This window comes from Kryptolebias marmoratus, linkage group LG19, assembly GCF_001649575.2.
Source record: "Kryptolebias marmoratus isolate JLee-2015 linkage group LG19, ASM164957v2, whole genome shotgun sequence".
Taxonomy (NCBI): domain Eukaryota; kingdom Metazoa; phylum Chordata; class Actinopteri; order Cyprinodontiformes; family Rivulidae; genus Kryptolebias; species Kryptolebias marmoratus.
In genome coordinates this window covers 10,392,426-10,412,871 of record NC_051448.1, presented here as the reverse complement: position 1 = coordinate 10,412,871, position 20,446 = coordinate 10,392,426, and the positions used below count along the sequence as shown (strand labels likewise).

Below are 20,446 nucleotides of genomic sequence, written 5' to 3'. Positions count from 1 at the left end.
ATATGCATTCTTTCAGGAAATGCTGGACATTTAATTATAAAACTGAAACATGAGGAAAAATCTTTACAAACAATAGAAATCTAAATATTTGATTGGGTGACTGATTACTCATCATACTATTGACTTTGTGTTTCCCCAAGTCCAGTTTTTTTAGAAAGCTGCTGATACTCATCTCCTTGCATCAAACAAAGTTTGCAAAATAATTCAAATCTATAAAAGTGTTATAATACTGATGACAGTAATATTCATGAAGGAAACAGTTTTTTTTAAAGCATTTATTTTATAGCGAGTTTTTTGTCCAATAAAAGTTATATTAGTACCATCGAGAGCATGAACCAGTAAAGGGATATTACAAAAGTTGGAAGAGGGTTACAAAAGATTTTCTGAATTAATCAGTTACATTTCCTTTGTGTTACTTTAGACTTCTGACAAAAGTAGAAAAACGTGTCCAGATAACGGAGCTTTACACTAACGTTGTTTAGTTTCGACACGTTCGACGAACACAGAGCACAGCAGGAACTAACAGAGGACAAGAAGTTTGGAAACACAGAAAAAACATGACAAACAAGCAGAAATATGCCACCAAACGGATCATAATGCAGTTTGACCTTTTCATATAAATATTTAACAAACTCCATCTTTCTTAAGATAATGTTAATTTCCATTTCTATAAAACTTCATTACATCCAACCAACTACCAATCACCTATCATGAACATGCAAAAACATGTTTTATACATTAAATCCTTTTAGTATATTTATATTGCACACTTACATATTCCCTCTGTAAGGAGAAGCATTTTTCTGTCTCAAAGACAAACATTAGTGCAGAAAAACAAAAGTTCCTTTTATATTCACCAACATTGTTTTATGGGGCTTCTTGTGCGCTGAAAGAGACAAAAAAGTCAACTTTTGTCCATTTTGAAGCCCTTTGTATTTAAGTAAACAACGTTAAGGTTCTGTACACAGGCTCGGCGTGGGATTGAAGGTAAACGGACTTCTCGGGGAGGGTTTAGAATCTGAAGAGGTCGATAAAGTGCTGCGGAGAAATGGGCATCAGGCAGCTGTCCGGATCGTTGGCCGTGCAGGGGTGGCCAAAGTCCTGAGGGGAAAATTATCAAAATATTGTTAGAAACAAAACCACATAACAACAACAAAAACAGAACATAAAATAGTTATTTATAAAGGAATGAAGATGATTAGATGCTTGTTAACTTAGTTGTTAACAGTGATACTATTCAGCGCAATGAAATAAAGAAATCTCTACTCTAATCAGCTCTTTTGTGAATAAGCAGTATCAGGGCTGCTAAGTTTAGACGTCAGATTAGATTTGTTGATGTTTTTATTGCTGTGAGAAAGAACAGCTATTGTGGGCTTCAGGTTCTGTTCAGTGGGCTGAACAACCAAAGCGTTCTCTGAGAGACCCTCTCCAAGATACAGTAAGGGGAAGTGGAAGTTAGATTTCCACATTTTTCACAATTCGACCACCTGCAGCAGGTAAAAAAAGCCATCAGTACAGATTAGTTAGTTAATATCTGAGGGCATCTGCACAGAAAATTATAAGAATATCAGCTCTTTAATATTTGACCAGAAGCTGAAGGTTGAAGGCCACTAAATGGCTGTCAGTTTCAACCAATGAATGCTTATAACTAAACTAACTGTTCAAACTATCAACATATATCTGTCTGAGTTGTCAGCCCTGGTAGGAGTGAAGTTAGCCTCGTCTGCAACTAACCAGTAACACTAAAACAGTAATCTGATGTAACTAAACACATAAATCTTGTGCAGGTGTACAAACAGTTTGTGAAGATTTACATGCAGACGATGTTTGTGTTAGATAAAGAGACAGCGTCTTTTTTATTGATGAAGATCTAACCAAAACAAGTTTTGTGCAAAGATAAAATGTGAGTGGAAAGAATGTCACTGTTTACTAAATACTTGTGACAAAACATGATGACATCGGGTGAAACCTGAACGCTGCACGACATAAATGATCAGCTCAACAGGATGGAACAGCGGGCGAATAAAGAAGGAACACAAAGTACCTTGAATAACAAAGCCACATGGCGATCCTTAAGGAATCAGAGACAGAAACCAGGAAAGAGGCAGGAAGGAAGGGAGACAAGCAAGGGAGAGGATGCAGCGTTAAACACGAGGGGAACCAGCCGAGGACGACGGCAAGAAGGAACTGAGGACACAGGATCAGCTTTGACTCAAACTGCACAAACAGAGCCAAAACATTTGATTTATCGTGAAGCTGGTTAAACACCAGGTCACCGAGGACAAACAGGACATTTACACATGTGAGAACAGTCATTGTACTTCTGGATTACAGTGATTAGTGTAACTGGCAGTGCTCATTGAAATGATCTGCTTGACTCCACTAGCCTCAACAATTAGCTGGGAATAAACTTTTCATTTCACTACAAAAGGTGAATTATTCACATAATGTAGGCTTTTTCTGAGCCCAGAGATTTGCTTTCAGACTTTTCCTGGTAACAAAATAAAAGCTCTTGTGTCTCTTCAGTAAAGTGTTCTGGTACAGAGCTGCTATGAGATTTTACAGATTTCTTAGTTGAAGGCAATCTAAAAAATACAATAATCTGGGAGAAATTGCACACAGAAACTTTGCACACTAAGATGTAGTATTTCTAAAGCTCTGAAAGGCACGCAAACAAGTTCAACAATAGCTGCCACTAAAATGATTCTTACCCACTTGTCCCATTTTTCTTGTTAATCTATTGAGACACTTACGCTTTACATGCAACGAGTTGAATTTTACTTGTAACGCAGGTCAGTTCAGCTGAAATCAGGTTCACATTACAAGGTTTTAGGTGTTTTTCATGTAACAGACAGAGCGATTTGTCCAAATTGAGACAATCTGTGGGTCTATCAGCAGCTTCCAACTAAAACCATGTGAGCTGTGCTGCTTGTCGACACGTCTCAAACTTCAACATGTTGTCTCGCGTGCTTGACATTTGGAAGGAGAAGTTGTTGAGCGAAACATCAACAAGAGCTACATCCAAAAAGAGTGTAGGAAATACAATGAGGAGACATGCCAGTAAGTTTCCAGGAGAGAAATAAAACAGACATGCAGAACAAGGTGAGGAGTGTCTGCTTGGATTGAGGAAAGTATTGAGGAAAGTATTTAATCTTTAAAAACGACCTACTTTGAATTTTTTAAAAAAAAAAGGAGAGAGATTTGTCTGCACGGCAGCAGTAACTGATTATACGACTCCTGTGGAGTGAAACCAACAATGACTTTAAAACCCTTGTCCAGTCCTGTTTCCCCCAAAAAGGTTGGCACATTGTTAAAAGTGTGACTAAAAACAGAAAGCAATCATTTTAGATCAAATAAGCCTTAAACTCTGTGTGTAGTAATTTGATGTCAGAACTTGGAACAAGGGATATCAAGAACAAGCAAAGTTGTGAATTTTTAGAGAGAGAGAGAGAGAGAGAAAAATAAAACAGGCTGCCAACATGTTCAAAATGAGCCCAAGTTCTTGATGCAGCTCTTATTTTGCCAAACATATTTCGAGGTTTTCATGACTTCCTAACCGCTGCTTTCTTGTTTAATTTCCATTTCACTTTAGCATCCCATAGTCTGTTGAAAAACCATACAAATGTGAGGTATGATGGTGGCAGCAGCGGTTTGTCTCGTTTACCTTCCAGAAGAGGATGCTACAGTGTTTGCAAAAGTGCAACGTGTCGCCGTACTGCTCCTTCATGGGGTAGTGCTTCTGCAGGGTGAAGTACATCAGCTTCCAGTCCACGTTGTCGTTCTTCGCCAGAACCAGATTCCTACAGAACTATTAATGTATAAGAGAAGCAGAGAAACGTAAAACAATCACTTAAATCGCAGGAGACAGAGTTATGATTAAAAGTGGAGCATAGTGTAATTAGAAGCTCATCACTGACACCATTCTCAGCGCTCATATGTAAGTATGTGTGTTGGAGGAAAAAGAGATGTGTGTATTTTGGTACAAGTCTGCCCTCTAGTGGTCAGTCTGACCTTTTCCTTCTTTCTTATCAGGCAGTCTTCGTCGTAGGAATAAACCACAACCGCCAATGAAAGTTTTAGGTAATTAAAGCAATTAAAAACAAATCCCCCCATTTCAGCCTTGTCAGTAAAACTTGTCACTTTCTCACCGGTTTGTCAGAAAAGTGAAAGTGGCAGAGTTTCTTCCACAGCGTCTTGTTCTCACTGAGGCTGTGCAGCGTAGGTGTGGCCTGTCCCAGGTTGATGACATCACAGGCGTCAGATAACTTGCAGAGGATTTTATTCTGCATGTGTAGTGGCAAGTCATTGAACGACATACCGGTGTACATTTGCTGAGGAAACAACAATAACAAGTTTATTTTATTAGAGTCGCCTTTACAGGTCAATAATTAAATAAATCATCTATTAAGCAAGGCTGATGTGGAATCATTTATCTTTTGGTTTACATTGAGCTTACAAGGGGGGCAAAGTGTTAAACACAGCAGCTGATGGGTCAGTAGATACATGCAGACTGCGCTCAACTCTGATAAACTGGTTGCGCTCGGCTCTGTGTCTGCTCTCAAAACTTAAGTTGTATTTAAATGAACCACACCACCAGCATATCTCAGATGGGCCTTTTTCATCCAATCAAAGCATGTGGGAAACGGCTAAAGGGCAACAACGGTTTTACAAATCACACACTAGGTTTTAATTATTCTACTATTAGTTGAGAATAATCTAGTCCAGCTTTGAAGAGTCTAGGTGTTGTTTAGGTGTTATTTACATCAGGAAGTGTTTTAGGATCAAAAAGGATAATCATTAGAATCACAGCACGCTGGTCTGCTTTTTACCTGGGGGATCTGCATGTTGTTGAGCTCCTGCTGCCATTTAACAATGGTCTCCAAGCGGCACAGCCAGATGTTCACGTTGCCCACAAGGACACACCTGCCGACTTGGATGGTCAGACTGTGGAGTGTGGAGCTCAAGTCCTGCAGGAGCTCCTTAACGAGACGTGGATTGTACTGGTCCTCTAGAACTGGAGACCAGAGTCAAAAAAGAAAAACAGAAACACAAGCAATCAAAACATTTATATTGAGACTGAACTGACTTAACATAAAGGACAACATGCTGTTGTTGCTCATAGTGTTAGCAGTCTGAAAAGTTTTGTTTTTCTTCTAAATTTGATTTATGATTCCACAGAAGGCTCATCAGGTCAGGTCTTCTTACCTTTTCGGACGATCTTCTCAAGAATATTAAAATAGTTTTTCTGGGCAGCTCCACTCAAAGACGTCAGCTGGGATCTGGCAATTAGCTGAAAAAGCTGTGGATTTGCGAGAAAAGACAGAAAATAAGAGGCGAAGGTACCTGTACAGGTCACAGAGTGGCACAAAGAAGGTGTGGTCATTATTAGTCACCTTTGCAACATAGTTGAATCTCCTCAGGTCTTGAATGGCACTGGAAAAGTCGAGTCGGTTGAGAGCTTCTCCGAGCGTGCAGTATCCATGTCGCTGTCAGATCAAAAGGAAACACACACACACACACTGTGTAATAAAGAATGAACTAGTTAATTTAAAGTCAGCTGGATCTTTTGGCGGCAAACAAGTTCCACATAAAAAAACATTATTTAATACTCACTTCTTTTGTGCTGCCTTTCTGCACATAGATCCATTTATCTCTGAAAACAACTAAAAAGAAGAAGAATATTTGTAAAGTTTATTATGAAATTAACTGTACACTTAATGAGCTAGACAGTGCTTTGAGCTTTGTACACTTTAACATTTTATACACCAAAAACTAGTGTACAGTTTTTATGTGTAAAAATGAAGAAAACAATTATTTTAAAAGTCATATTTTCAACACAACTTTTACCAAAACCCAGACAGAATCCTCCTCAGTCAGTTTTGCACTTTTGTACACAATGGTTTTAATTTTCATCAACTAAACCCAAACATCAGTGAGGTACTGCTCAAACTCACACTGGTATTTGGTGTTATTGTTGTAGAAGTCCTTTTTCCTCTTGGTGTTGGCAAGTTCACACACTTCTTCGACAAACAGATCTTCATCGTTGTCACTGCAGAATCTGTTCACAAAGAGGATGCAAACATGTTGATCCAGAAAATACAGAACGCTGTAATTACAAGCCCATGCCTTGGCCTCCTGACACATCTCACCGACTTGTTTTCATGCCATATAATTAATTTAAAACAGTCAGCAAAATGTGGAATTTAATAGTGCGGAAACCAAACAGATGACGAATTCTTCAATGCAGAACATATTGCAGGACTCAGACTAATCAAAAAGGGAAATTATGATGATTACATTGTGCCGTTTGCATGATGGAGGAAGTTCTACAGATGGCAAACAGACACGGGAGACAGAGAAACAGAATTAAAGATGTGACTCAGTCTTCTCTCAGACAACAGACACATCATGTTGTCAAACAGAGAACCAACAGTTAACTCATCTCTGCTGTTTCTGACACACTTTATGAATCAGCAGCCTTGTTATTTAGGGTAACAAAACATTGTAACTCGTCACACCGTCAATTAAAGGGGTAGTTCACAATTTGTGAAGAGAGTTTCTGTGAACAAACAACTCAAAATAAAGACTTAGATATACTAAGAATATACTAATATACTATAATATACAAACTATAAAACATTCCTTCACTGTCTGACTGGAAACTGTTCAAGGTAGAGGTGCTCCAGACAAATCTATTTTTTTCATTTGCATATGTACATACAACAACTATCCAAGTGGATCAAGGCCCACAGTGAATTACAATAAGGACTGCAATAACCCGGCTTCTTTTTTTAAAGGTGGGAAAGAAGTTATGCAGAAGATCAACATGACATTAAATTAAATGGGTGATGCTCTTATTGTGGGAAAATGGATTCAAGTAGCATCCGTTGCCTGCTTTACCTGGTTCAAAATGACTGAACGGTCGAAATAATTCATGCTCGTGTGAAAATCAAGGGTTTTCAGTTAACATGACAGAAATTTGCTGACACTCACACAGCCCGATCTGAACTCCAGTGGGAACACTGTCCACCTCTGTTTCACTGTCACTGGTCTTTCTGAGTAGGATTGTGTTTTAAAAAGCAGCCTGTTCGAAGAGTGATGTCATGAGTTACTGTCTGCAGCCATCTCTCCTTTGCCTGTCTGTTGAAATGACAGCTGACAGGCTCACGCGGAGCTGCAGTTAGTTGGCCGATCAATACAAAAAGCGATACTGTAACTGGGGGGAGATATCACCAGTGGCTGCAGGGTTTTTAGTGAGTCTCGTTCACCAGCCAGCAACTAATAAATCAACAGCTCTGCTCTTTGTGAGCTAAACAATGGAACAGTTTGCTGCTGTCACTTTGAATCCATATAAATATAGCCATTTTATTGTCCTTAAGAAGCAGTAAAACGGTTATATGAGAGTTCACTGTGTTATTTTATGGGAAGATTTAGTTCCAAACTAATCACTTACATGTGTACTATATAAAAAAAGGGAGAGATAAAACAAACAAACAAAAAACAAATGATGGGAAAAAAAACCCTCTGTCTTTTATCTGCTTCAATACAGCCAGACATTTCCAGTTAGGATCCTTTTAAAGCATTAAATGTTCTTGCTGATAACAAGGCGAGTTCCCCTGTTGTAAGGAAACACGGCCTGCCAGCTCTGATTCGGAACAAGATGATCTCTTTAGATCAGCTGCTCTCAAAGAAATAGTAGTAATTAAAGTGCAGTCCAGCTAATAAACACTTTTAGTGGGAGGGAATGCATTTTAATACTGCACAATGGGTACTGGTTAAATTTTAATGCTGTTAATGAGTACTTTTGTTAAAAGAACTGGAATATTACCATAGTATTTATCTCACGAATTCAGCCAAACAGCCAAAAGTTGGAACTCCTGCACTTCAGATGTTAACGCTTTTATTCCTTTTAAACTTGCAGTACACTGCATTGTCTCTTGTATTAAGAAGCAATGAGCTGAGTACTGCCATCAGTACTGATCTCAAGCAAACAAAGAATGACAGAAGGTTTGACTCTGATTCTTAAAGCTTTACTAAAACAAAACCATAACTTCCTTTACCATATTTGAACTTTATTACTTAGATTACTGTGTAAAAATCCAACATTTTTCCAGCACAAAGCACCCTTAATTTTAGTTATACACACGAGCAATCTGCGTTTAAGTCAGTGTAATTATGTTACAGAATACAGGTAATTAGATAAGAAAAAAAAGTTGTTACTTTGAAAAGCTTTTAATTTAAAGAATTTTTCTTTTTTTTTTTTTACTTCTAATTTGAGAGGATTTCATAAACCTGGACATGACAGCGTGGTGCAAACAAAATCAACCATATTCTAGAAGCTACATGACAACATCTGTGACCCGTTTTGGCAAAATAAGTCGGAACACAGGCTGCAAAGAGCAAAAAACATGAAAATATTCCTTTTTGTCGTATTTGAGATTTGTGTAAAAATGAATCCACAAAGAAACCATCTAGTAATACTGGTAACTAAAATCTACTTTAAACTCTTCCAAATCTACTTTTAAATCTAAAAGTATGTCTTCAGAAATTATCTTTTTAATTCGAGTCCTTTGACTTTTCTTTGAAACTGACCATGTTTCTCTGACGGCTGTTGTAGCACTGGGAAATCCCTTTCGTATAATGTTTGGTGTCGTAGAGCTGGAATTCCCCTTTACATCACTCCAGACCAATAACAAAAAATTTTAAAATAGAGTTTGAAAATAGAGTTTTCAAACCTACACTCCCATAAACAAAGATAGCTTGTTGATCGGCCTGGTGGTAAATCGCCAAATTTCATCAAACGACGGTCACATATATTCCACCTAATTTATTTTGGATTTTTATTCCAACAAGATTTACTGACGATTTGATTCTCGTGTGAAATTACACTCAAGCTCCAACTCTCCATTCTCAACTCTGTCTGTTGCCATGACGACTCCCTGACCTCAACACACTCCAACGACGGGGAACAGATCAGCTGAGGAAAGTCCTTCAGCTTTGGCCCTGGTCAGACCTGTCTGGAAGGGTTTTTCTGACAACAAGTATCAGCGTAGTTCTAACACTGCTCACATGAACACGGAGGGATGCTTACTTTGTAGTCAGGCATGAACAGATACAGAGCTGACAAAAGCAAATAACAACAATGTATCATTTGCATTAAAAGGTTATCTACAGTTTTAAATTTAAAGCAGCTTTGGTGGCCTGAGGGTTTAAGACACTGACTGTGTAATAACATAACGTCACTATTTCTACACTCTCACTATCTATTAATTTCCTGTCAGTTCTCCAATCTGTTTATTTTATTAAAGATAAACAAATCTTCTCAAAACAATTTGGATTTCTGTGTGAAAGCTAGAGAGTATGCTTTTGCACATTTTGAAAGAGTCTTGGTTGTTGTTCAGATGAAGTTAGTTTATTTTCAGATATGTGAGGCTACTAAGACACGAGCTACAACTGTCTCAAGTGTTTGTTTGTTTTTGTTTTTTTTACAACACAACAATATTTTTTAAAAGCCCTGACAGAGTTACATGGCTTTACAACTGATTTGATAATAGGTATAAATAAATTTTCATTGCATCAACAGAGAATCGATAAAGTTCAACAATAAAAAAAGGGCAATAAACGCAACCTGCTCTGTTCACATTTACGACAGGGCTTTAAATATATCACCAAGATTTTTGTCTGTTTTTCTTCATTTTGAAGTCAATAAACACAACTGAAGCTGCTGGGACACACATCTTGATGCACTCCGATCTAATTATATATGAAACAACAATCAAAGCTGTGATACTGTTGCTCACCGGTCTACATGCTTTGCAAAGCTGAATCTGAGAGAAACATGGAGGCCCACACAGTATCACACTGTATGATATGGATGAATTATTATGATCCCATTCATAAACTCGTTCACACCCATAAAATACTCTAAGACTGATATCAAATTGTTATTTCGGTTTAAAGCTTAAATGTGTAAAACTCAGATGAATGTGCACTTTTATTGCAATTTACTCTGAATATGGTTTAAAAAACACACTTTATTATCAATCTAAAGGCACTTGGAGAGCACAAGCCTCCGCCAAGACCCATCATCATTGTGATGTTGTGACGGGACTGATGACATCATCATCATGTGATGTCATCACTATATGTTGAGGAACTCTGAACGCAAACCTCCGCCTAGGCCATGGAGTCATTAAATAAATTGTAGGAGCTGGATCGTGATCCTAGTCACCACCAAAATTTAATCATTTGTTCTTTGTGGAGACCTCAACATTTCCTGAAAATTTCTTCATTACTTTTTGAAAATTCTTGTGTTCAGACAAACAAACGCTACCGAAAACATAAACCTCCTTAGTGGAGGTAAATAATCAGAATGACAACAAGAAGCCACTTCTCGTCTATACTGAAACAATGCCGTTTGATGATATATGTATTTCCAACACTGCAGAAAAACATTGTCAGTAAAAATAGTAAGGAAAATAGTCATTTAAGCTTCATGCACATCAAGCATGTGTGCAGAAAACCGAATATGTTTATAAAGAGAGACAAGTAAGCCTCATCAAACCTGGATAAATTACTGCCTAATCAAAGGTGGTGCTGTTCTTTTACTTTCGGCTGCTTCCTACTTTACGGGTCGCCAAAGTGAGTGAAAGACTTGGCAACTGTTAGGATAACAAAATGATGGGACCGATCGCCGAGCTACCGTAGTACAGTCTGCGACAAACAAACCCAAGACCTCACTCTTTGTTGTTTTTCTCCAGCTCCCGTCCAAAGAAAACTAGCCTCTTCCAGCCGTGCTCCGTCTTCGTCCACCTCCATCCAGGCGACCTCCAGTCTTTGCCTAAGAAAGGCATATTAACTGAAGGGAGGACGGGGAGCAGAGAGGACTGCTGCCACTTCAAACACCTGCAGGGTCAAACAGTAACAGGATTCAGATACAGGTATGTAAGGCTAAGAAATATTCAACTTTTATAGGTATCTCTTTATTACTGCTTGGAGTTTAAAAAAAGACATTGTAGTTTGTAGATTTTTGTAAGTATTTCATCATATAATAATGATATTGAAGCTGTTTTTACTGAATTTAAACAGCAAGCAGGGTCAAACACGGTTCCCAAAGTCTAAAAAAAAAAATAAAGTGGGATTTGTTACTTTAGTGAGGAGTAATCAGTTATTACCTCACATTTCATTTATTTGTTTCACTGGGAAAAAAACACAAACACAAAGAAACAAACCAAAAAGAAATAGGAGATGCATAGCTTTTTAAATTACCCTCCTTATACTTTAAGCAATATGAGACACTAAAACACTGTTACCATTTAAAATTAAATACACCACAGCTAAAAAACAAAACACATGTGTATGAAATGTTTTATTACTGTTATTTTTTCACCCACTTTCAAACCCACAAGTAGTTTTCTCATTTACCTCATATGGTATTTGTAAACCTTCAAGGTAATTTTGACGTTTTATGCGAATTTATAAGGTTTTGACCTGGAGTGTTTTAAAAACAAAGACGGTGACGCATTTTTTTCTCTAGTAGTAAAAGAAAGGAAAAAAAAACCACGCTGCCCACGTCGACGCTTTTAACGGTTAACTAAACGGCCGTCAACCGCTATTTCAGGACAGGAACAAAACTGAGAATTTAAACCCCCTCTATCGTCCCCCTGGGAATTTCTTTAAACAAAACGGGGGACAAAAAGATATAAACATACCTTGATAGTCAAAACAGCTTCTTTGTTCCTCCGTTTCTCCTTCCTGCCGTGGTGGAAATATTGACGGAAGTAAACACAGAGTAGAAAACTGGCATAGCCCTCGCCCACCTGCTTCTCTCTGATTGGGCAAAACGTCTGTATTTACGATGTTGCTACCCAAATCCGCGCCGCTGATTGGACGCGCGCAACTGCCATTTATTCTTTTGTTTTTAATCCAGGCTGTTTTGTTGGGGCTTTCTCCTACACGTGACAGAGCACTGCGCACATGTACTTGTGTTTTTATTTCAGAGATTGGGGGATGGGAGCGGGATCGCTGAATCGGTGATGCGGCTGAGCAATATCTTAAACGTTTTAAGCATTGAAAAGCACCATAAACCGCCATTTTAAACCACGTATATGTACAATCATCTAATCCATGTTTTATTGCTGCGTTTGCTCTGATGCGCACGCCCCATTATTGACCTCCGCCAAGGAGCGTTTGTTTGTTTGTTTGTTTTTATTTGCCTGTGCACACGATTACTCAAAAAGAAATGAACGGATTTTGATGAAATTTTCAGGAAATGTTGAGATTGTCACAAAGGACAAATGATTGAACTTTGGTGGTGATCGGGATCACAGTCCGGCTCCTACAATTTACTAATGACCCTTTTGGCCTTGGCGGAGGTTTGCGCTCTCAAGTCCTCACATACAACCTGATGATGATGTCATCACTGATCAGTTCCATCATGACATCATAATGATAATGGAGCTAATTGATTATTTTAAAATGCAAATGTTTAAGGTATGTGGCTTGTTTATCTTTAGACAAAACAATATCTTCTATTAAGACAATTAGTACAATCTGTTACTAAATACAAGACTTTGAATACAACAGTACAACAATTTACCTGTAAGAAAAGTGATTAGGGGTTTTATCTCCAGAGTCAACAGCAGGGGATTTAGAACACACTGACCTTAGTAAGGAAATGGGCGCCACTGAAGTCATTTTATGATGAAATGTCGTGAAGGTGGAGCAATTATGGTTTTGCCTGTGCCAGAGTGTTTGTTTGTTTGAACAGTTAGCAAAATATCTAATGAACCAGAGGACAGATTTTATTAAAACTTTCTGAATGTAATCGTTGGGGAAGCATGCATAACTAAGTAATTTTTAGGGCCAACCTAAATCAAGATGGCCGCCACAGCAAAGCAATAGTGACAATTCAGCCAGTTTTACAGATGTGTTAAAATCTGGTGTGGTAGTAGCTGAGCATTGTCCCCAACACATACTTTAAGTGCAACACATTGTGCCACACACTTTGGCATTAACTGTTGGAGATGACCCTGTTTGTCTGTTAGCAAAATATCTCATAACCCACTGGACAGATTTCATTGAAACTCTCAGAATTTAATTACCGGCTCAATAATTCACAGCTAATTGACCTTAGTCTACACAAAAATGTCTATACTTTATTCAGTTCTACAGATACTGAGCTAAAACTTGGTGTGGTAGTAGCTGAGAGTCATCCATAACACATACTTCAATATCAGTTTAACCAAATTGCCTACAACTCCATCATTTCTCTACATATGATGATCTTAGTCTAACACTCTGGCATGAAAGCTGGTGGGTGATATGCATTTCTTCATAGAATGCTAGGATGTTATGTGATTTCTTTTTTCTAAATTCTGGCAACAAAGGAGCAGAGAGGGCAGGATGTGACTTGCTGGATTGTAAACAGAAAAAAGGCATTTCCATAAATGTTGGGTAATTTGTACATTCTAAGAAGTACATAATAGATACTGATAGTTTGTGGTTCCACAAAAGAGAACAACAGTGGGTGGTAATACTGATAATGAAATTAAGTCAACCACGGTCCTTCCATTGCTTTTATCCCCTCTTATATTTCAGCCTTTAAGCATCAAACAAAGAAACTTGGCAAGAAAACAGAAAGTGTTGGAGAGACAAAGCCGCTGTAGGTCGGGAGGTAAGTAGAGATACAGTGTCAACGGGTCACTGGAGATAAGCCCATCAGATTATGAAGGCACAGTTTTCTCACACATCTTAGGGACCGGCTGACAGTTTGGCCGGAGATATGAGCACATCTTTTTATGTTTTTTAGCCCACTTGGACATAAATTGAATGACCGGCTTCAGTACTGTCATTTGACCACACAGGGAAAAACAAACACAAAAGAGGAGGCAGTCCGTCTCATAGACTGATGTTTTTTAATATCAGTAACTGTGTGTGTGTGCCTGTGCTTGTGATGGAATGCATTCCTTTTCACCTGGAGAAAAAAAGAGGAGTGCACTCATCGGATTATGAACTTAAAAGACATTCTGTGTAAAAACTGTAATTTGGGCCTCTTTCATGGGGGAAGTCTTGCTAGGGAGCAGAATTTATGGACTTCTTTGTTGAATGTTTCTAGCGAGAATCAGGAGACCAACAACTCAAAGCCTTTTTCTTTCATTATACAGCCACAGATATCCCCTTTTTTAAAATAATACCATTAACAATCAGTAGAACAGAGTTTTAATAACTGACTATCGCCAAGGAGATATATGTTTTTGGTAGTGTTTGTTTGTTTGTCTGTGCACAAGATTACTCAAAAAGTCATGAATGAATTTTCAGGAAATCTTCAGGAAATATTGAGGTTGTCACAAAAGAGAAATGAATAAATTTCGGTGGTGATTGGGATCACCATCCGCCTCCTTCAACTTTTAATGACCCTATGACCAGAGGTTTGCACAGAGTTCCTCGACATACAGTGATGACATCACATAATGATGATGTCATCAGTCCCCATCCTGACATAATTGATAATGGGTCTTGGTGGAGGTTGGCGCTCTCCGAGTGCTTCTAGTTTAAAAAAAAAATACTTTTAAAGATCTTTAAAGAGCAAATATTAAAATGATTTTTGTATTAGGATTGTCTATAAAAACCTTTTTAAGGTCTGGTTATCCAGTACTATTCTTTAGTAGAAGAAGCTTACATTTTAAAAATGTAAAATTATTACACATTTCTGACGAGACAGAAGTGTAACCATATCTGTGTGTAGTTGAAAAACTATGTTCGTTAACGAATACAAACTATTTTTCATTGACATTACTAAGAATCTGCACCAAATTTTTTTACACTCATTTGTAAGAACTGATCATTAGTTGCACAATGTTTTAGCTGCATTCACAATGTGTATGATTAGAAAAAAAAACTTCTGTTTGCATCTGCAGCTCGTCCGTCATATAAAACCACATTCTGTGCGATTTCTTTAGATTTGTTGACATCATCAAGCATGCAATCTTGATATAGTGTAGAAATGCATTTTGAAAGATGTAAAATCCACAATTATTAACAAAAAACACTAATATTATTTATTTTCAACATAAAGAATATGATTAAATAACATTTTATAACATCTGATTTATTACTAAAGCTCCAGCTTCTTACTTCTGTTCAGAGATCTTAGGTAAATTGAGCTCATAGACTCAATTTTGGCAACAAAAATGTATTTGGAGCCTTTAAAGTCAGTGTTTATGCAAAAAAACCCAACAACTATAAATCATTTATAGCTTATTGTTGAGAAAGTGTAACATTTATGAAAAGTATACTCTTCTGTCAAGCAATCAGTCCAGGTCTCGCAGCTTTTTCCCAGTCTCTGCAGCATTTTTGCAGCTGTACAGCCATTTGATTATACGAGCATTGCGCTCGATGACCGACGTGCCCTGGTGTGCCTTTTTAAGCAGCTCGTCCTCCAGCAGCCCATCACTGTCGTCACTGTCCCTGGAGAAACCGTCGTCTGACGTGGAGATGCTGACGCTCCGGATGTTTATAGCGATCTCGTCCGAGTGAGCTGAGAAGTTCTCCCTCCCCAGAGACTCGATCACCTCCCCTTCCAGGCCGCAGTACTTAAAGAAGGCATCAAAGTCTGCAAAGTTCTTGGAGTACCTGGAGCTGATGTCAGAGTGAGAGCGGCTGACCTTGTTACCGGACCTCACAATTTCAGGGACTGCAAGGAGACCTCCAGGGGTTGACATTGTCCCAGAATCGCTGCTTGTGTTGTTACATTCCTCTGAAACTACATTTGAGCTTTTGTCTGACTGAGAAACAACTACACGGAAGCCACATTCCTTTGCTGTCGCCCCAGGTGTGGTTTTGTTCTTGTGTCCTTCAGACTGCAATTCCTTGTGAGTGATTTCACATAATGGGGCACTTTTGTTTACAGAACTGAGCTGCAACTTATGAGTTTTGAGGTTTTTCCGGTCATTTCCCGATCCTTGAAGTAACTCACATTTCTGTCTGTAAAGTAGGAGGGAGTCTTGTCGTTTTCTGTAGCTGGATCGATTCACTTTCCCCGGTAAACGAAGTTGTGCAACACCTTGACGTTCAGATGAGTTACTACCTAAGACAGGATTTACACAACGATTCGAGCTTCGGTTAGCAGACCCAGTGCTACTCACGGAAGCTGAACCAAGACTGATGAGTGGCTCCTGAGTTGAGTTGACCACCTGCTGGCTTTTCACGTATTTGGGTTTGCTGGCAGCGAGCCTCTCTACAGCACTCATGCGTCCTTTTGTTTCACTCTCCAGTTCCATCTGCTTTCGCAGGTATTCCGGACCCTTCACAAGGATTTTTGTAGCCTCGCTGTTCATCTCCATCGTGCTTTTATTAAAGTTCAGATCCAATATTTCCAGTCAGTAATCCTTTAGTTCACAGTCCAGAGTCGGAGGTGGAGGATTCCGTACAAGCCCGTTCTCTGCCTGAGCACGAATCCCAACAGGAGACTTCACCTTGTCTGTTCTAACACACATCACTTCACCCCACCCATCCCGCGCAAGGCTAGTTTTAACCAAACACAAGCCTGTTCAAAGTACACCTGATACCACCGTGAGTGAGACCAATGCAAGCTGAAACTACTGCAGGCTGTTTCAGCCCCTCTTCTTAAGGAGGAAATGCAGGTTTTTATTAACGTCGTTGCTCACTGCAAGACAAAACCTGAGGTGATCTTCTAAGAAAACCCGTTCTGAGCCTTTCTAAGTTACTCCTAATGACGTTTATTCAGGTATTTACCAGGAAAACTGGCTCATCGAAGCTACTTCTCAATGTGGGAAGAAATGTTGCACAATAACCATTTACCACATTCTTAAAGTATCCATTGCGTGTGTCATGCTGGACCGGATAAGGACATATAGATTTTAGTATAGACTAATCAGATAATCATTGTGCAATATTAGAAACTGAGGATGGTGTTTCTGAATTTCCTGGATGAGTAAATCAGTGCTAAAAAATAACTTCAGGATAATTGAACACAGTTTTAAATTCCCATAATACAAAGCCACATATCTTACCTGCCACTATGACACATTTGTTTTTCTTATTTTTCAAGAATTTGTTGATAAAGATCTCAGTGTTTGTGCGGCAGTTTCAGTGAGTGGCATAGGGGACTTGGGCACACAGGAAACAACACGCAGAAACCCAAAGTTACTGAAAGACTGACTGCTTTTACTAAATTTGTAGCATCACGCGGGCTTCAACGGATCAAGACTTTAAAGACTTAAGAACACTCAATGTTAAGCAAATATTGCATGTGTCATAATAACACATTTTAATTTTTCCAAGCACTGTGGTCTTGTCTGGAGATCAAGAAGATCACCTCATCTGCTGTTGACTGAATGCTTAGCTTTTTACTCAGCGTTTTCTGTAGAGACACATCTGCTCACCCAACAACCAAACTTTTAAAGTAATGAATATATGCAATGTCATATATAGTATCATAAGTTGTCACGCTCAGTGTATGTTTTGTTAATGACTCTCAGCTACTGCCGCTTTAAATTTGACCTCAATATCTGTAAAACTGACTGAATTGTAGCCATATGTTGTGTTGGCTAATGTTGATTAGCTGTGGCAGCCATCTTGAATTGGACTGAGGCGAAAGTTAATCAGTTGTAGATGTACATCAAACGTTAACTTTACTCCAGTTTCATTTATATTTGTCTTGTGGTTTGTGAGACATTCTGATAACATTCACTGACAAAAACATTACCATCTGCTTTCACCTTTCAGGCGATAACAAATATGGCATAATTTGACACCATTTACTGCATTCTAGAGTGTTTTTGTTTTCTGTTGGACTAGAGCAGCACCTATTCTTTGCTCCAAGGTGTCCTGATCTACACACTGATTATTAGTTTTAAGGATAAGAAAGCAAAACTTTTACTCAACAGTATCTGATGAGACAAGCAAAGTGAGAGGCAGGGGACACCCTGGACAGGTCGCAAGTTCATCACATGGCCGCATAGAGACGAACAAGACAGGCAACCATTCACACACTCGCTATTTCCTCATATATTGCAATTTTCCACTCCCATCTCCCTTGGATTTCGTTCCAGATGTGTCACTCAATCCTCCTTCTCACCACTCACCTCCAGTCACTTTCCTGTAATCAGTCACACCTTTTACAGCTGCTCACGCACGAGCCAGATAAAATCCACTGAGAGAAGTGTGGGAGGAAAACATGTTGGTAGTAGGAGTTGTGACCATAACATTCTGCAGTGATCCAACTTTATCTTTGTGAATGTGATTGAGATGGGGAACATTGCCAGAATTAGTATTGTTGCTGACCCAGGGCCAATACTGAAATAGTTTTTCAATGTTTTCCTGCCCGAGTCGTGTTTTCACTTGCTCCCTCTAAATTTGGCTGCCTTCCTAGTCTGTGGAACATTATAAGAATGTCTGCTGTGATTGGAATAAACTGAAATGCTCTTTTTACATACCCGCTTTAATATTTGCTTGCGGGTCATGAGTCCATATGTCATGAGATATGGGGCTATGAAATTGTTACAATAATACAAGACGTGTTGATATGAAGGGCTGAGAAAACATGTAGATCCAGAATGCTTGATTGCAACACACATTGTCCAATGACTAATTTCATTTTTCAATTTCTTTTGACTGGCTTAGCTAGAGAGCTTATGTCAGTAATTAAATTGTGGTACTTATATAAGCAGTACTTCTGCACTCAAACTGCAACAGGACTGAACAAACACCACCTTTCTGAGTTCTCCACATTCCCTTTATGCTTGTAAAGTATGTATCTCACTTATCTTTCAGAAGACATGATTAATTGGGTTTTTAGAGTCCAGAAAAGCCCAGGATTAGCATGATTTTCAGAGCATGTAGACACGTCTGCTTCAGGTTAAACCCCGGCACACAATAAATGTGTTTAACACTCCCGTGGCATTCGGGTCATATTAACCCAAAGGTACAATGGCTTCTCTACATCCGAAGGGTTAAAACCTCAATTATACTATCACAGTATGTAAACTGAAAATGGTTGAAAGTTTAAATAACATAGAATAAAAGAGAAGCTTTGGAATATAACACTTGACTCGATGTTTTCTCCTTCCTTTAGTGACGCAGAAAGCAAAACACACAAACTGAACCTGAAAGATGTCAGATCACCAGGTTTACTTGTTCCAAAGACAGAGGGCAGCACAGAAATGGGTGCTGTGAAGATCATACTAATAAAGCGTCCGATTTTAATAATCTAATTCTTAATTGTAAGCATTTCTAAACAACAAAAAGAGAGAGCACTATTGTTCTCTTAAACCAACTAAACAAAAACACCCTCCAAAATTTGATGATTTAAACACACTTTTCAGTGTACTCACAAAATTTTTCATTCCACATCTGCTTTTTTAAGGTGATTACATTTATTCAGGCACATGATTTCTTCTGATTGGCTCACTTGGGGATTTAGCGTTTACTTTTTGTTTTCTTGACCTCCATTTTGAATTATTCATCATACCTCTCAGATAAATTTCCAGATTTTTGGATCAGGAGACGTGCCACGATGATTAATGAGTCTGTGCAGGGATGACAGACCTTTTATTTAGGTGAAAGGATTGAAAATACGAGGAAAACAGAAAATTTTATATGCCAACAGAAAATAAAAGTCAGAATTCTGGGATAAAAATCAGAATTCTGAGATAAAAGTCAGAATTTTGTGATAAAAATCAGAATTCTTGGAAAAAAGATTCCTGGCCCTAATCTTCTTCCGTATAACTTTAACTGGCTGCTGGTAACAAAATGACTCACCAGATATAACTAAAGCTAGTGGGTATAGTTAGTACTTTCATTTATTAATGGGTTCATGTTTATCTGTTGAATTTCTATGACAGAGTTAAGCCAATGAATTAAAATGCTGTTTCATAAGAAATTGTCAAGTACCAGAATTTTGTTAAAAAAGGGCTAAAAAGAGCCTAGAGTGAAAAGGAATACTTTGAGGGACCTTCAGAAACTGTCAAACCAGATCAAACCAAACCAAACCAAACAAACAAACAAATTCAGAATTAGTCAGAAAAACCCTTTTTTTTCCTAGTCTAACTGTTTTATTGGTATTTTAGTAGATTCAAAAAAAGGTAACAAATTTACTAGCATGATATTCAGTTGGTTGTTATGCGTCGACACAACACTGGTTCATTCATTACATTTAGGAGCATTTGTTTACCTAAATGATTCATATATCGAGCTTAAAAATAAAATTTCATGGAAAATTGTCACGTACATAAGGATTTTGTAAAAAAAAAAATGAGGGAAGAGGAGCCAATTGTTAAATATTTTTTTGACAGATATTCAGAAATTCTGAAGCTCTGTTTTTTTAGGACCACTTTAAAGGTGCATTTGTGAATCAAATATAAAGATATGAAGTTTGGCTCTGACAAAATGGGTATTCCTGTGCAACAAAACACAACTATAAAAA

At 38.3% G+C, this 20,446-nt stretch overlaps 2 protein-coding genes across 4 annotated transcripts; both read right to left on the bottom strand.

Annotated features, from left to right (window-relative positions):
• Positions 1-260: 260 nt before the first annotated feature.
• Positions 261-11,839, bottom strand: fbxo25 (F-box protein 25). Of its 3 annotated transcripts, none has more exons than XM_017423327.3 (11): positions 11,712-11,839; positions 10,736-10,905; positions 5,955-6,058; positions 5,614-5,663; positions 5,394-5,486; positions 5,206-5,299; positions 4,830-5,014; positions 4,149-4,331; positions 3,665-3,808; positions 2,045-2,071; positions 261-1,101 (listed from the first exon to the last, which is right to left on the bottom strand). In XM_017423327.3, exons 2-11 carry the CDS (start codon positions 10,816-10,818, stop codon positions 1,012-1,014), a joined length of 1,053 nt encoding a protein of 350 aa, XP_017278816.1. In that variant the 5' UTR covers positions 10,819-10,905; positions 11,712-11,839; the 3' UTR covers positions 261-1,011. The 3 variants fall into 3 exon arrangements, with proteins under 3 accessions (XP_017278816.1, XP_017278814.1, XP_017278815.1); XM_017423325.3 differs by having other exon boundaries at positions 10,741-10,905; XM_017423326.3 differs by lacking the exon at positions 2,045-2,071 and having other exon boundaries at positions 10,741-10,905.
• Positions 11,840-14,648: 2,809 nt separating this feature from the next.
• On the bottom strand, positions 14,649-16,595 carry fam110c (family with sequence similarity 110 member C). The gene has a single exon (XM_017423224.3). The coding sequence runs from the start codon at positions 16,341-16,343 to the stop codon at positions 15,312-15,314; it is 1,032 nt and encodes a 343-aa protein (XP_017278713.1). The 5' UTR covers positions 16,344-16,595; the 3' UTR covers positions 14,649-15,311.
• Positions 16,596-20,446: the final 3,851 nt, after the last annotated feature.